The sequence below is a fragment of the Zophobas morio genome, unplaced genomic scaffold (genome assembly GCF_036711695.1).
Source record: "Zophobas morio isolate AGI-343-1 ecotype UQ-CSIRO unplaced genomic scaffold, CSIRO_AGI_Zmor_V1 ptg000023l, whole genome shotgun sequence".
In the NCBI taxonomy this organism is placed as follows: Eukaryota; Metazoa; Arthropoda; class Insecta; order Coleoptera; family Tenebrionidae; genus Zophobas; species Zophobas morio.
Genome location: NW_026972128.1, coordinates 2110772 through 2129095, shown reverse-complemented (window position 1 = coordinate 2129095; position 18324 = coordinate 2110772). Strand labels below are relative to the sequence as shown.

Genomic DNA, 18324 nt, shown 5'->3' with positions numbered 1-18324 from the left:
TTAAAGATATTTTTAATAAAATTTTGAAACATGGCTCGAAATTGGGATATAGCAGTTTTAAATTGTTGAATATTTTTGTTTATCTAAGTATTGTCCAAATTGTTGTGCAATAATGGTATTCACATGTGCTATAAGGATTTTGGATCGCTTTTGCCTCTGGTAGATATGAAATAATTTATTCAAGTCATATTTGTTAAAAAAATAGATTTCGTAACACATAAAAGTGACATATACACTTTTGATAAAGATTCAAAGATATTTTTTATACAATTTCGAAACGGAGAAATAACAATTTAAAATTGTTGAAGTTTTTTTTGTCTAAGTAGTGTTCAAACTCTTATACAATTCACTTAGTTATTAAGATTTTGGTTCTATAAATGGTGAATTATCATTACTTCGCTTTGAATCGCTGGTTGATATGAAATAAAATACTTGGAGCATATTTGTTAATAATGATAGCTTTCGTAACAAGATGGAATAAGAACACATGAAAAATTAAATTTGGATTAAAGATAAGTCCATTGTACAAATCTCTGTTACATGAGAGTATCTAATTCATATTTGATAAAGATTTATATATTCTTTTAATATCTTTTCGAATCATGATTCGAAACTGATGAACAACAATTTTAAGTTTCCATGTTTTTTTCCTAAAAATTCTACATACAAACTGTTACACAAAACTAGTATTCACCACTATTGTAAAAGTATAGGTTTTTGATAGCGAATTCCCATTACTTCGCTTTCAGTATCTGATAGATATGGTATAATTTACCCAGAGTATACTTATTTATTATAAAGGATAGATTTCGCAAGAATATATTACAAGAACACTTGAACAGAGAATTATAAGTTAAAGATGAATAAAAAATTCAAACTTTTAATAAATGTTTGATAAAAAATCACAAACACTTTCGAATCATGAGTCGAAACAAAAAAATAACAATTTTACAATGATTGTTCTTCTTGCATAACAATTGTGCAAACTGTAATGCAAAACTAGTAGGTATTCATCACTGTTTTTTATTTTATTTTTTTAGTCGGTGCATACGTTTTAGAAAACAATAGATTTCGCAACAAGATGTCGTAAGGATACATGAAAAAAGAAATGTAGGTTAAAGTCTACTATGGAAACTTCTGTTGTAAAGGCATGAATCTATAAATGCATATTTGATAAAGATTCATACATATTTTTTTTAAACAATTTCGAATCATGGCTCGAAACGGAAGAACAACTTTAAATTTTGTTGTTTTTTCTTTATCTAAAACTTGTTTAGATTGTTATTCAAAACAAGTATTCACGATTTTTGCAAATGTGTTAGTTTGGTAATTGGTGAATGAGCATTCGCCTGCAGCCATTGGTAGATGTGATACAAATTACCTGCAGTATATTATAATATATTATGGTATAGTTATTTTACAATTAATATATCATAAGAGTACATAAAAGGAAAATTATGTGCTAAAAAATAGTTCTATTGTTCAAACCTCCCTTACTCTTACTTACTCTTAATGTTTAATGCATATTTGATAAAGATTCGTATGCATTTATTTAATACAGTTTCGAATCATGACTCGAAACGGAGGAATAATAATTTTACATTGTTATACATATTTTTTGCGCAAATATTCTTCAAACTGTTACGCAAAATTGCTATTCACCTGAGTTCTAAAGATTGTGGTTCTATGACTGGTGAATGACCATTACTTGGTCTTCAGCTTCTGGTAGATATGAAATAATTTACCTAAAGCATATTTATTAGAAACAGACAAATTTCCCAACAAGATGTGATAAGGACACACGAAAATCGAAGTATGGATTAAAGATGAGTCTTTATGCAAATTGCTTTTCTATTAGAACATGTAATGCAGAGTTGATAAAGATTAACATATATTTTTTTAAATACAGTTTCGAATCATGACTCGAAACTGAAAAACAAGAACTTTAGATTTCGATGTCTTCCTTGTCCAACAATTGTGTAGAATCTTATCTAAAACTAGTTTTCAGCAATATTGTAAAGCTATTTGTTTCATGTCTGACAAATACCATTACTTCGCCTTCAGCCTGTGATGGATATGAAACAATTTAGCTGGAGTATGTTTATTAGAAAACGATAAATTTTCCAACAAGATGTCAGAAGGACACATCAAATGAAAAACATGGAATAAAAAAAAAATTTATTGTGCAAACCTCTGTTGCATCAGGAAATCCAATCCAATATTTTAACACACTTCCGAAACAGAAAAAAAATTTACTAGTTACAAGAATTGTAAAAACTGTAATGCAAAACTAGTATTCACAACTGTTTGTGAAACTATGTCTTTGGCTGGCGAATTACCATTACTTCACCTTCAGTGTCTGAGGGATTGATATAATTTATTCAGAGCATACGATTTATAAAACAATAAATTTTGCAAGAAGATGTCATAAGAACACATGAAAAAGGAAATGTGGGTTATAAATGAGTCTAGAGCAAAAACTTCTGTTGTACCAGAATATGTAATGCATATTTGATAAAGATTGATACATATTTTCTTAAACCAGTTTCGAATCATGACTCGAAACAGAAGAACAACAATTTTAAATTTTGTTTTTTTTTACCTAAAAATTGTTTAGAATGTTATGCAAAACTAGTGTTTACGACTTTTTTCAATAGGTTTCGTGTAAAAATCTCTTTTACATCAGAATGTATAACGCATATTTGATAAAGATTCGTATGCATTTATTTAATACAGTTTCGAATCATGACTCGAAACGGAGGAATAATAATTTTACATTGTTATACATATCTTTTGCGCAAATATTCTTCAAACTGTTACGCAAAATTGCTATTCACCTGAGTTCTAAAGATTGTGGTTCTATGACTGGTGAATGACCATTACTTGGTCTTCAGCTTCTGGTAGATATGAAATAATTTACCTAAAGCATATTTATTAGAAACAGACAAATTTCCCAACAAGATGTGATAAGGACACACGAAAATAGAAGTATGGATTAAAGGTGAGTCTTTATGCAAATTGCTTTTCTATTAGAACATGTAATGCAGAGTTGATAAAGATTAACATATATTTTTTTAAATACAGTTTCGAATCATGACTCGAAACTGAAAAACAAGAACTTTAGATTTCGATGTCTTCCTTGTCCAACAATTGTGTAGAATCTTCTCTAAAACTAGTTTTCAGCAATATTGTAAAGCTATTTGTTTAATGTCTGACAAATACCATTACTTCGCCTTCAGCCTGTGATGGATATGAAACGATTTAGCTGGAGTATGTTTATTAGAAAACGATAAATTTCCTAACAAGATGTGATAAGGACACACGAAAATAGAAGTATGGATTAAAGATGAGTCTTTATGCAAATTGCTTTTCTATTAGAACATGTAATGCAGAGTTGATAAAGATTAACATATATTTTTTTAAATACAGTTTCGAATCATGACTCCAAACTGAAAAACAAGAACTTTAGATTTCGATGTCTTCCTTGTCCAACAATTGTGTAGAATCTTCTCTAAAACTAGTTTTCAGCAATATTGTAAAGCTATTTGTTTAATGTCTGACAAATACCATTACTTCGCCTTCAGCCTGTGATGGATATGAAAAGATTTAGCTGGAGTGTGTTTATTAGAAAACGATAAATTTCCTAACAAGATGTGATAAGGACACACGAAAATAGAAGTATGGATTAAAGATGAGTCTTTATGCAAATTGCTTTTCTATTAGAACATGTAATGCAGAGTTGATAAAGATTAACATATATTTTTTTAAATACAGTTTCGAATCATGAGTCGAAACTGAAAAACAAGAACTTTAGATTTCGATGTCTTCCTTGTCCAACAATTGTGTAGAATCTTCTCTAAAACTAGTTTTCAGCAATATTGTAAAGCTATTTGTTTAATGTCTGACAAATACCATTACTTCGCCTTCAGCCTGTGATGGATATGAAACGATTTAGCTGGAGTATGTTTATTAGAAAACGATAAATTTCCTAACAAGATGTGATAAGGACACACGAAAATAGAAGTATGGATTAAAGATGAGTCTTTATGCAAATTGCTTTTCTATTAGAACATGTAATGCAGAGTTGATAAAGATTAACATATATTTTTTTAAATACAGTTTCGAATCATGACTCCAAACTGAAAAACAAGAACTTTAGATTTCGATGTCTTCCTTGTCCAACAATTGTGTAGAATCTTCTCTAAAACTAGTTTTCAGCAATATTGTAAAGCTATTTGTTTAATGTCTGACAAATACCATTACTTCGCCTTCAGCCTGTGATGGATATGAAACGATTTAGCTGGAGTATGTTTATTAGAAAACGATAAATTTCCTAACAAGATGTGATAAGGACACACGAAAATAGAAGTATGGATTAAAGATGAGTCTTTACGCAAATTGCTTTTCTATTAGAACATGTAATGCAGAGTTGATAAAGATTAACATATATTTTTTTAAATACAGTTTCGAATCATGACTCGAAACTGAAAAACAAGAACTTTAGATTGCGATGTCTTCCTTGTCCAACAATTGTGTAGAATCTTATCTAAAACTAGTTTTCAGCAATATTGTAAAGCTATTTGTTTAATGTCTGACAAATACCATTACTTCGCCTTCAGCCTGTGATGGATATGAAACAATTTAGCTGGAGTATGTTTATTAGAAAACGATAAATTTTCCAACAAGATGTCAGAAGGACACATCAAATGAAAAACATGGAATAAAAAAAAAATTTATTGTGCAAACCTCTGTTGCATCAGGAAATCCAATCCAATATTTTAACACACTTTCGAAACAGAAAAAAAATTTACTAGTTACAAGAATTGTAAAAACTGTAATGCAAAACTAGTATTCACAACTGTTGTGAAACTATGTCTTTGGCTGGCGAATTACCATTACTTCACCTTCAGCGTCTGAGGGATTGATATAATTTATTCAGAGCATACGATTTATAAAACAATAAATTTTGCAAGACGATGTCATAAGAACACATGAAAAAGGAAATGTGGGTTATAAATGAGTCTAGAGTAAAAACTTCTGTTGTACCAGAATATGTAATGCATATTTGATAAAGATTGATACATATTTTCTTAAACCAGTTTCGAATCATGACTCGAAACAGAAGAACAATTTTAAATTTTGTTTTTTTTTACCTAAAAATTGTTTAGAATGTTATGCAAAACTAGTGTTCACGGCTTTTGTCAATCTGTTGCTTTCGTAACTGGTGAATGAGCATTACCTCGCCTGCAGAAATGTCATAAGACTCATAGGAATATGACATGACATGACATGACATGAATAAAGAAATGTTGGTTACAAATGAGTCTACTATGGAAATTTCCGTTGAGGCAAAATATATAATGCATATTTGATAAAGATTCATACATACATTTTTAAACCAATTTCGAATAATGGTTCGAAACAGAAGAACAGCAATTTTAAACTTTGTTGTTTTTTTTTAACTAAAAATTGTTTAGAATGCAAAACTAGTGTTCTTTGCTTTTGCAAATCTGTTGGTTTCATAATTGAAGAATGAGCATTACCTCGCCTGCAGCCGCTGGTAGATATGAAACAATTTACTTGCAATATATTATAATATAGATATTATAGTTTTTGATAAGAATCAGAGGCAGTAAATTGTAAAAGAACAATATATTAGTAAGAAACAGAATTTAGCAGTTCACCCGTTACATCTTCTTTCTACAACGGACCATATATCAGAGAGGGAAGTAATTTCATTGGTGCCGATCACAGGGCATCCTTACACCAGTTACTTATTACTAAAGTTCCTAAATACAGAAATTCAAATTGTGGCGCCAAACATGCACCTGTCAACACCCTCCCTCAATTTAATTTTTCATAACCTTAAATAATATTTACATGTCATTTTATCGTTAACAGTTAACCTTAAAATTAAGACAAACAAAAAGAAACGTAATTGCGTTTACCGCGGCCTAACACCTATTTTTGTACAAAGTTTACTAAATTGATTCGTTCCCAGCGCCTTAGTAAGGATGTCGGCCTTCTGATCTTCGGATGGGATGTATCGAACATCAATGGTTTTGTTCTGGTACAAATCTCTCAAAAAGTTGTACTTCACGTCAATGTGTTTCAGACGTTGGTGTTCCCACTTGCACAAAGTATGAATGCAGGACTGATTATCTTCGTACACTACAATTGGTTCTTCCACATGTATGCCTAAATCTCTCGCAATATTTCTCAACCACAGGAGTTCAGTAGTGGCAGTTGCTAGGGCTACATACTCAGCCTCCGTAGATGATAGGGCGACAGTGGTCTGTTTCTTGGTTGCCCAACAAACGGTGGCTCCAAAAACTTCAATTAGGAAGCCTGAGGTGGACTTCCGGTCTGCTCCTCCTGCCCAGTCGGATTCTGCATAACAGGTTAATGGTGGTCTCCCTTCTTTTGGGTAGAAGAGACCATGATCTGCTGTACCTTGGAGATATCGCAGAATGACAACGTTTTGGATTACTTTGGAATCGGCTGTAGAAATTTATCGCAGCACTGATGTCGGGTCTGGTGTTTAGCATGAGGAACATGAGACTTCCAATTAACTCTCGATAGGGCTTCTCTGGAACAGATTCATTTTCTCCACCGTCATCTCCAGGTTTTATTACCACGAGAGTCCTTACTGCTTTGCACTCTTCCATCCCGAATTTCTTCAGTATTTGTCGAGTGTACACTTGCTGGCTCAGGAACATACCGTCATCAGATCGATTTATTTCAATGCCCAGAAACATTCGCAGTTTTCCAAGATCTGTCATGTTAAACTCTTCTTTAAGTTTTTCCTTAACAGTAATCAGAGATTCATAGTCGTTTGCCGCGAGGATAATGTCATCAACATACAGAAGAAGATAAATTTCATTCTGGTCAGTCTTCTTCATATAAAGGCACTTGTCGTTCTCTGACCTTTTAAACGACAGCTTCTTTATGTAGTCGTCAAAACGTGAATTCCACGCGCGAGGGGCTTGCTTCAACCCATACAGGGATTTTTGTAACTTGCACACTGAGTTTGAGGCAGTGTTGAGTCCTGGGGGAGGTTTCATATAGATTTCTTCATCAATGTAGCCATGTAGGAAAGCATTTTTCACATCGAGTTGTTCAGCCACTAAACCCTTTTCATTTATTAGTGACAACAATATTCTCACAGTGTTCAGACGAGCTACTGACGCATACGTCTCGCCATAATCAAGACCTGGTCGCTGGGAGCAACCTTTAACGACCAGCCTTGCTTTATATTTGCCTAAACTTCCAAGCCCATTTTGTTTTATTTTGAACACTCATTTGCAGTCTATTGCTCTTTTTCCTTCAGGTAATTTTTCATGTGTCCATGTTTCATTTTTCAATAGTGATGTCATTTCTTCACTAACTGTTTTGTACCAGCTCTCAGAGTCAGGTCTTCCTTGGATGTCGTCATATGTCAGTGGTACATCATCAACGGATGCACCCAGGGCAACTGTGGAAGTATCGTAGTCTTCCAAATACTTTGGTGTAGTTTTCTTCCTGCTACTGTGTCTACGTTCAGTTTCTGATGTTTCTTCGAAATCTTCAGTGGCTTGCTCCATGTCTTCATCAATAGTTTCTTGTGCAACTTCTTCGATTTTTTCTTCAGGCTTCTGTTCTTCATAGAATGTTGGTTCTTCGACTGCAGACTTCGTTTCATCAAATGTAATATCTCTACCAAAAACAACACGTTTTTCTTCTGAGCACCAGAGTCGATAGCCATTTGAACAATATCCTAGCATGAAGCAGGTTCTGGTCCTAGAGTCTAGCTTCCCCTTTATGAGTTCGTTTGGCAGTCGTAAATATGCTATACATCCAAACACTCTAAGTTTGTTCAAATTAGGCTTCTTACCGTACCATAGCTCTGCAGGCACTTGATCTTTTAAGGCTAAAGTTGGAGACCTATTTATTAGATACGCTGCTGTTAAGATGGCTTCAGTCCACAAGTATTTTTCCATCTTAGAACCAAGTAGCATACATCTCGCCTTTTCCATCAGAGTGCGGTTCATTCTCTCCGCTACTCCGTTTTGTTGTGGAGTGTATCTAATGGTTAATTCGTACTGAATGCCTCTGTTCTTGAAATATTTAATCATTTCGCTTGAAAGATATTCTCGCCCATTGTCACATCGAAATCTGCTTATTTTTCTTTCAAAGTGGCTGTTGACCATGGCTTCATATTCTTTGAAACGTTCGAAGACCTCAGACTTTGCATTGAGCAGATAAGCTACTACTACAAAACTTACTTAGGTCATGTTAAGTTTTCTAATAGGAACCAGGTTGGTATTTTAAAAATCAATTCCAGTTTATTTTATCGTACAGAACAAAAAAATTATAACAACATACAATCAGTATACAATAAAACAATTGGTCGAAGTTACTTCGACAGAACTGCTTCGCACCTGAACTACAAGTGCAGCAATGCTAAAAATTTGAATTTATTTAAAGTGAAAACTCAAGACGAATTTATACATCACAATTGCAGGAATATCTTATTTTATAAAATTAAAAAAATATATTATAAATTTTGGACGTGACATACACAATCATACCATTGGTGGTGAGGGTGATTAATCAAATTTTGGTTAGCATTTTGTCATAAATACATGATAATCCCAATATACATACTAAATTTGACAACAATCGGTCCAGTAGTTTCGGAAAAGAACTGTCTAATAGAAATCGACTAGAAAGACAGACAACCGGACGGGTAGACAGATAGACGGCAGACAAACGAAAACGGAAGACCACTTTTTTTCATGCACTAGGGGTCATGAACCGTGGAGAAAACATGAAAGTGGCAAGTGGCCTCATAAAGTCGATTACTATACTTCTTTATCTTATGCTCAGAAAGTAAAATGTATGTTAAGTTCATTACATATTGCTTTGCAAACAATTATTTTGGCACATGGCCTTCTGACAAGCAATATGTAACAAATTGAATGTTTTTATATTATAATATTTTGTTCTTTACGATAAACAAAACTCAGATTGATTTATAAAATGTTAGACTAATCTTATCCAAATTTCATTTAAAAATGTCTCCTAACAACTTACTAACACGACTCAAATTTTTAGCACGTAAATCTCTATGCTAGCGTTAAAAAAATGCACAGTAAAAACGACTAGTAAAAACTCAACAACTTAAATAATGTATTACAACTATAGCGTAATGTGCATAATAGCAATTTTTCTTGGCATACAACCAACTGTACAGATATTTTTGAAATACAGTACTGATTCCAAACGGTCTTGTACACTTTGAAATCACAAAGCCGGAACTAAATAAATTTGCTTCCGTGAACCCAAACTGTGAGTATCATGTATATATATATATTTGCAACTAGAGCAAGTTTTCAAAATGTCCACCACCATTTCGTATACACGCTTCCGCACGTCTAATCAATGATTTTTGGGTTCTGGTTATCATTTCGGGCTGTGCTCTAATTTCAGCAGCTAGATTTGTTATTCTGTTGAGGGTCCTCTCTATTTTTTTGGCATAGCCATTCACAAAAGCGAACTCTACGTGCCAGATCTTCTGGTTTCAAATGCTGAACTCGTTGTACATGATAGGGGTGTAGGCCTTGTTCATGTAGAGTTCTCCACACCACAAAAGGTGAAACTCCCACTCGGTAAGACAATCGTCTAATGCTTATACCTGGATCGTTTTCAACGACATTCAAAATTTCTTCTTCGGCATCAAGTGTCCGTTCTGTCCTTTCACGACCACGATCACTAAAACGAGGTTGAAATTTCCCATTTTCTCGTAGACGCTGAACAACGTTAGCAAATGTTTTATGATTTGGCAATCTTCGTTCGGGAAATGCTTCTTGGTATAAACGTCGAGCTTCCAAGGAGTTTCCTAAGGCTTGTCCATACATCAGAACCATGTCAGTCATTTCAGAATTAGAAAAATTCATTTTGTTCTTCCAAAAAATTGCAAAAACGTCAAAAAATGATGGGCTAATGAATGTATTGTCATGTTAACAAGCAACAATTTTACCTACTTTAAATTACTATAGTGATCAAATTTACCTTTAACATTTTTGGAATCAGTAGCGCACACGCAAATTTTAACAGATTTTCAGTCAATTTTATCTCGAAAACTAAAAGATTTTTATTAGATCAATATTTGATACATAAATTCTCTACATCATGACCAATTACCTTAAAAAAAGTTTCCATCTATTTTTAAAATAGCTGTATATACCAGATAGCCAACAGTAAAGTAAACTTTTAGTAATTACTTGGTTAACTTCGAATATTTATGTTTATACTTCGAAAGAATTCGACTATAATCACGTACAAGCATCAGCGACCGTATAAAAGGAAATGAAATTTGATTGTAAGCCAGAGGAGTGGACTGATTAATACAGCAAAAGGCTCCGAAAATTATTTTGGGGGAGGAACTGTAATTTTCGAATAAATGGCGTGAACCGTTTTTGATTTGATTAAAAAAAAAAAGTAAGAACGAGATTCGAACTCACTAGTGCAAACTGTATTCGAACGCTTTTAAAGCAGAACTAGTCACCTCCTGGCGCCGCAACCCAAGCAGATACAACGCGGTTGTTTACACGCGTACGTGGTACCAGTGATATACAACACACAGCGAATATTGCAGAAACATTTTTATAAAGTAATTATGATTAAAACTAAATGCGGATTCTTAAACTACAAGTGTAGGAGTATATGATTTTATAAAATATAAAAAATATGTTTTATTAAAAATTTTGAGGGGATGGCATTACGTTATTGGTGGGGATGAATTGACAAATTTTGGTTAGCGTTTAACCATGTACATGATGTTTTTAATATATATAATATACATACAAAATTTGACAACAATCGGTCCGGTAGTTTCCTAGATTACGTGTCTAATAAAAATGGGTACAGACGCCAGACAGGCAGACTGGCACAGACAGACAGACAGACAGACAGACGGATAGACGGAAACGGAAAACTACTTTTTTCGTACTCTAGGGATCATGAAACGTCGAGACAACATAAAAGTGTCCATTCGTTCGATCACAGTTTACATTTAAACTTGAACAATATTTATTAAAAACATTAAATTAGTCTTCTTTTTTTCTAATTATGTGGAAACAAATTTTATTATTTGCCCCAGTTTTCAACTTACTTGAATGTTGAGCCTATCTGTCGTTAGGTGTAACGCTGTCCGGACTTGAGTTTGTACTTTAAATATTTTTTCACTTCTTCCTGCCCTCATCTGTCTTCATCTAAGCTTCTTTTTTGATAACTAATCTGTGATATCGTCCTCTCCTAGTTCGTCTTGATCTCCTACCTCCACATTTTCCACTTCTTTTATTTTTTTGACTATTATTTTCTTGCATTCTTATTGTCCATACCAACCCAATCTGTCTTTCTTCAATTCCTTCTACGATTGGAGTTATGTTTAAATGTCAACTGAATACATTAATATGCATGTTAACTGTTCTCGGTTTTTTGCTACTTTTTTTCTCAGAAACGTCATCTCTGCTGCATATATCTTACTTATTTTACTGGTCATAGTCCAACTTTGATAAATTCCTTTTGTGACTCTTTGTGATGTTGCCTTTTTTGCCATATATGTTCTTCTTTTTGCTCTGACTAGTCTAGGAGATGGCTCAACTTTCTTCTTTATTTCCTCTTCAATTCTATTTTCAGCATTTATGATGAGCCCTCAGTAGTTGTATTTTCCACTTGTTCCACTTTGTTTTTTTTTACAAATATTAGTTTCCCGTTTCTTGTTCCGCTATAATTATTGTTTTTGTTTTTCATTTTCTTGTTATATGCTTGAATTGGTTGAAGTTCCCGTTTAGAATTTGCAATTAACACCATGTTATCTGCAAATGCCAACCCGTTAATTTGTATTGCTTACAACTTTCAATATCCTACCTGATAATCTGTTAGCCCTGGCTTGGTGTTTTTCATTGCATCTGTTACCAAAATAAAAACAGAAGGGGTGCAGTTACTGCCTCTACACCGATTTTTGACCGCTTGTAAGTATAATTTTCTGTGGTATTCCTCTTTCATTTAAACCATATCATCTTCAGCCTGTCGAAACCTTAGTCTAAACCTGTGTAACATAGATGTCTTTCTTCTTTGTTTTTGATTGCTCTCCTTGTGAATTCCTTGTAAGCTGTGGTTATTCTTGTTTATTACATATATTTTTATTCGGATTTTGTTATTGAATTTTTAAATATTCCCTACAGATCTGATCTCGTTGGGAGCTTTTTCTATTTGCTTTTGCTATTTAATTCTAGTTCTATTTATATTCTTCAAGTCATAACTCCTTACTTTTTCTCTTTTACTTGTTCATTTTCTCGGGGCTCAAGTTTTTTTCTAATCGTAATTTTGCTTTTAACAAATAATGATCACTTCCAGTTTCGTGACCACAACAAACACTGACATATTTCAATTTGTCAGAGAATGAGTAACATTTCGTTTTCCCCTTTTTCTTCCATGGTATCTTGTGTAACTGTGGTCTTATATTTGAATGTGGTATGCTATATATAGTTGCTGGTGCCTATTTTAATCCTCTATTACTTTTACCCATTCTTCCATTTAGATCTTCTCACTTAAGTACATCATAAATTACGTTTGGGAACTAAACTCCTAAAATTCATAACACTTTCTTCTTTTTCTCAGTTAAATTTATTATTATTTTAATTCACCAGTTGTGTTGATGTTTCCCTTTTTCCTGCCTCGTTCTCCTTGCTCTACATTCCTCTCCATATTATCCAGTACCCATTGTGTATTCCTTTACGCACTTTACCTTTCCTTGTTATTTCTGTAATCCCATGTATACTATTCCTCCTCTTTTTTGTTCCTTCTTTGTTTGGCTGCTAGGTCTTCTGTTTCGCTTCGTTTTTTAATTATAATCAATTTTTTAGCTTCTTATTATTAAAGTTTCCCTGAATTCGTCTTTCCTTTCGTCCCAGTCCCAATTTTTAATGTTTGTAGCTAGGTAGCTATATGCGCGACTTTAACATAGTTATCCTTGTTCTTTTGTCCGTTTCCTGATGTAAACTTGTATCTCGGTCTCTCTTTTTGTCTTGCCTAAATCTATGGTTACTTCATGATCTTTTATATCTGTTAGCATGTTTTTATCGTCGAGCATGTTTAGTTTGTCTATCATGTCTTCGGCCTTTATCACACATTTTGTTGCCTATTTTACCCACATTTCTTAATTTGATGTTTATTTCTAACTGCTTTCTTATGAACTCTTCTAAAGCTCTGCTTTTGACATAATTTGTATTTACTGTTACCCTTTGATCACTAAGTTTATATTTTTATATCTCTTTCTATTGTAGCTTGTTTTGGTTCATTAAGTTCATTCTCTTTCAGTTCATTAATCGCAACTAAACTTTCTTTTTGTCCTTTCTTTCTTCAACATTTTATCATGCCATACTTAGTAACATCTTTTTGCTTTCCTGTCGTGATATGGATGATGTTATTCTTGTTAATTTCCTTTTCCTAAATAGTTCATCCACTTCTTTATCTCAAGTACGGCTCTCTAGGTCCTCGAAAACTTTAGTTCGCAAAGGAGCCATAAAAGAGCTCAACCTTTTAAACTAGTGTAGTTGATTCAAATGCACTAAAAATAGAGTACAGTGCAAAAGAATAAATACACGCTAAATTTACTGTAATTATTTAGTTTTATCTCTAAAGCAACACTTTTTTTCGAAATATGCAGAAATTTCATGTTCTTTTAAATCCCCTCTCTCTCGATAGCTTCAAGGTATCGTAAAGATGAAAGACGATTTTGTGAAACTACACCATAGGTGGGCCGACAAATTTTATGATAAATGCCAGCGAGGGGCAAAAAATCTGCTTAGAGGCAGTTTACCGACTTTGCATAAATAGTTGGGGATATCGATTACCGAACCGTCCTTCACCCCTCACATAATCTGTTGAAAGCCTTCTCTTGTATTCCAGCTCCGGTACATTAACAGCAACGCGTGTTTTGTTACAGGGCTTCGTACTTAACCACAACATGTCTGGTCGCATCATCCACAGCAACCAAAGTTTGGTTCTCCAAAAGGTAACCAGACAAAGCGCCGGCCGATACGTCTGTTCTGTGGTGAACAGCGAGGGAGAAACGCTCAGCAACGAACTCAACTTCAGAGTACAATGTAAGTGCGTCTTAGTTCGGCATTAAATTATTAACAACAAAGCGGATTCGAAGGCGTAAACCAATTATTATCATTATGTGTGTTCGATTCGGACACTGGATAGGTGCTCTGCGAAGTTTAAACGATCTTAGGAGATTAGCGGTGTACCGTTAGGAAGGACGTTAAGTTGGTTCAAACTTCGGAACTTATTATACGCGGCTAAGCTGGGTAACAGGCTAAACGCACTTATGCTAGTGCCGATTAATCTCGCTGTAGATCAGTTTTGATGCATTTAGGTTGAATGTAATAGCGTCCTGACCGTCAATATGTACGCCGCAGCCTTACATTATTGATGGATTAGTGAAATGAGAACACTCCATTGACGATTAGAAACGTTAAAATGGCGTCACCGGGGTGAATGTGAGTACGCAAAAAACAAATTAAGGAAAGTGATTCTTTTTTCAACTGGGAGGAAAGGTCTGTTGGATAAACAGCTTTCTTAATATGTTTTTTAAATATTTATTTCCAATATTTCAAACTGTAATTGACAAACAACTAAGTTGTAATGGCGGCAACAAGTTTTCTTGATTGCAAAATTTTCAAAATTTCGGTTCATTGAAAACCTTCAATATGAAAAATTAGGCAATAAATAAATTTAAGTTGGAATCTTCTTCGATCACTCGATGCCACGATACATTGTAACCCGAAAACACAAACTTACAAAAATTGTCGACGCGTTTCACCAACTATGTTGTTATTATCTCGACGATACTAACCTAAAGTGGAATTACAACTACGCTATCCTGTCCTACCTACGTAGTTCCTTCCACTCTCTCCCTTCTCTGAATCCACAAAGGCGCAGTGAGACTAGTTCGGCATGGGCCCGCAATCTGAATTCGTTACATAATATTTGTTTTCAAATATTTCTAGACTTTGGTGAATGTCTAGCAATTTATATATTTTAACATACTTAACTTTTTTTAAACAGTGTACGTCTATGCAGTGGCCATTCTCCAAAACATGGAATTTTGATTGATTTACTCTTTATTATTCAAACTTTTCGACCTTGAGGTGAGCCATGTGTTCTTGAATCGCATGATGAACGATTTCTTTCTTTACCCAATATATTTTTGGTTACAATCCTTACAACTTTTTTTCATAAATCCCCAACTTTTCATTAGGCCGTACTTTATCCTTTAGGTTTCCAAGACGGGTTTGAAGATTCTCTCAGAACCTTAATACCAAATCCTCTGAAAACTTTTTCTAGTCCTTCTGTTACTAAAGAGGAAGAAAGGATTGTCACAAAAAACTTTTCTTTTAGGTTTTCTACCTAAGAGTAGATAATTCAATGACCATTTTCTTAAATTTAAATTTAATAATTTATCGACTAGTCCTCCTTCAAGACACTTACCTCTGCCGACATCTTTAATGATTTTAACCTCTTTGTTGAATCTATCCAAAAAATTGCCTTCCAGCCCTAACTGAACTACAACGTGACAACAATTCTGCGTTAATTAACGAATTTAATATGAGAAAATCAGTAGGTGAATCTAACGTCAAATTGATATACAGGAACGATATGGCTTCGATTGTTGGAAATAAGAAGAGTGGAAAAAGAAGCAAGCGGACAAGCTTAAGGTGTTATGTGTACTTTCAATATGAATTTTCGTAAAGACCGCCGCAATATGGCCGGTGTAATTTTTTTGCATGGGATTATCAATGGCTACATTAACAATCCTGATTTATTAAGTAAATTATGGTTTAGGGTGGCCTCAGCAAACTCCAGAAATACACGTAGCATAGTTCTGTTTCGTATCCCTATATACTGCTCTTCTAGATCTGGAAAACACCTTTCGCTGCGTGTAATTTCCCATTGTTTAATACAACCAAAGGGAAGTTTAAGAATAAAGTAAGAAATTTGCTAACCTCTTAACTTCTTCTAAACTTGTTAGAAAATACATATTCAATTCTATGTATATGTTACAAAATGGTTTGCTAAATTTAGGTATATTTAAACAGCTCATTCTATCTATTTTGTTTTTTTTTTCTGCTTTTTTGGGAAGTTAACTTTTAGTCATTTTTGTGTTTATTGTCTAATTTTCATGTCTTGGGTCTTTTACCATTTAATCATACTTATTATAAGGGATATCCCGTTGATTAAATAAAAAAAAATAAAAAAACTGAGGCTTGTCTTTTTCTGGAAGTCAGAGAATATAGTGGTGTCGTTTCTATAAAAACCAAATTCTAACTTAGTACTAGTCTATCAAGGAAAGGTAATTTCCCGTTGTTCCCTTCTTTTTCAGTGTACCTAATGCTGCTGAATTGACTGTTTAAGTTGTTGACAAAATTTTTAAAGTCATATTTACATAATTTGGTTCAATTTTATAAGTTCTGAAGTATATTTCGACTTTTTTTTGACGATTTTGATCGACACGATGTACTTCCGGTATGCAGAATGGACTTAATTTGCCAAAAGGAGACGATCGAGTCAATTTTTCACATTCTGGCATTTATAGATTCAACGCTTCATACGTATATAAGTATATAGACGTTTATTAATTGAAGATATTCTTTGTTACAATTTGTTGTTCAAAGCTGTTTTTGATCAGTAATTCTTCTAAATAGATTAAAGTTTATGTCACTTGGAAAATAAGAACTAACATCAAACGAAACTAATAAGTTCCTCTTTAGGTTAGTATTGTCTAGATAATGCCAACGTGGTTTGTGAAACGCGTCCATAGTTTTTGTAATTGTAATTTGTATTTTCGGAGTTAAAAAACAATAAAAATTATGTTGAATTATTCTGTTATTCTTGGCAACTTGTAGTCATAACAGATGATTTTAATCTTGATTTTAATGAAAAAATCGAAAGTTATCCAAATTCATAATTTTGGTATTAATTAAAATCTTCTGTCCATTATATATATACATTGCAGTACACATGAATTCTTGTCTTGCCAACTTTTCAACTACTTTCGACTAAGAATATGTTTTATTAGGTATGTTAAAAGAATCAATTTAGTTACTAATTTTTGCTTCTGTGCCGTAAAGGATGGTAACATCCAACAAATAATTGGTTATGCACTTACTGCATATGGTTTATTTACTCTTCATCAGGTTATTGAATGGACTGACTAGTCCTTCGTTTATGGCACTAATATACAGCGTGTTATTGAAAGGTACGTACAAAATAAAATCGACAATTTGCCTCGAAGTATGAGTGCTAAAAGTAAAAAAAGTTCATGTAAAAGAGATAAAAGTTATTAAAATTTATGTCCAAATTCATTGTACGCCTCTGATAAAAAGATCATCTTTCATTTCTATAGCAACATTTAGTCTTGACAAAAGTTTTATTGTTACAGTTGCTAGGATTTACTAAAATAAATTAATTTTACCTATTTATCCTTCAGTAGCGTCTAAAAAGGTTGGATAAGGGTTAATTTTTTCCTTATAATTTTGATAACACAAAATAAGTTTTTCAGACTTCTTAGACTTCGCGAATAACTGTCAATTTTGTTGTACGTACCTTTTAACAACACCCGTATACATGTAACGGTTAATGATAAATTTGATTTTTTTTTTATTTTTGCTTGGAAGGGCTGTTTAACAAAACATTGTACCACGAATTTTACCTAGTGAGAAGTTTTCCCAGTTTCTTGCTATAATGAAAACCTAAAGCATATGAGAAATGAACTTAATTTTTAAATGAATTTGGTAATAGTATATTATGTTACAAGTTTTATAAGCATCTCTTTATACACAAGATTGTTTAAGTACAAGCGAAGTGAGTGTTGAAAAGACAATTGTCTAGACAAGTTTCTAGGTGTGTCACATGCATCCTTTTTCTAGTAACATGAACATCAATAATTATGGTTTTGTTAAACTGTTAATTCTACTCACAACGCAGAGCTCAGCATTGATGATTCTAAAAGATCAAACATATTATTAACACAATTTAGCCTGCAGGGACTTTGTTTAAGGGCAGTAAATGTCAACCACAGAATCTATCAAAATCGTTTTTATTTGGTCAGCAGCAAATTATTCATTGTCGCCGCAGTCGCATTTGGCAATTCAAGCGGTGTACAATGTTCTATTTTAAAACAAAACCAACAAAGATCAAAATGTGAAAATTTACGAACTATAGATTTGACAAAACCAACTTCCGTGACTAGAAACAGCGCGGCTAACTTCA

General features: G+C 33.3%; 1 protein-coding gene across 4 annotated transcripts in view; it reads left to right on the top strand.

The window, feature by feature from the left end:
* LOC135134348 (hemicentin-1) overlaps positions 1 to 18324 on the top strand; it is a 718216-nt gene that overhangs the window by 628990 nt on the left and 70902 nt on the right. For all 4 annotated transcript variants that reach the window (XM_064062996.1, XM_064062995.1, XM_064062994.1 and 1 more), the window contains one exon: positions 13994 to 14153. In XM_064062996.1, coding sequence (XP_063919066.1) covers positions 13994 to 14153 — 160 coding nt within the window. The remainder of the gene's footprint in view (positions 1 to 13993; positions 14154 to 18324) is intronic.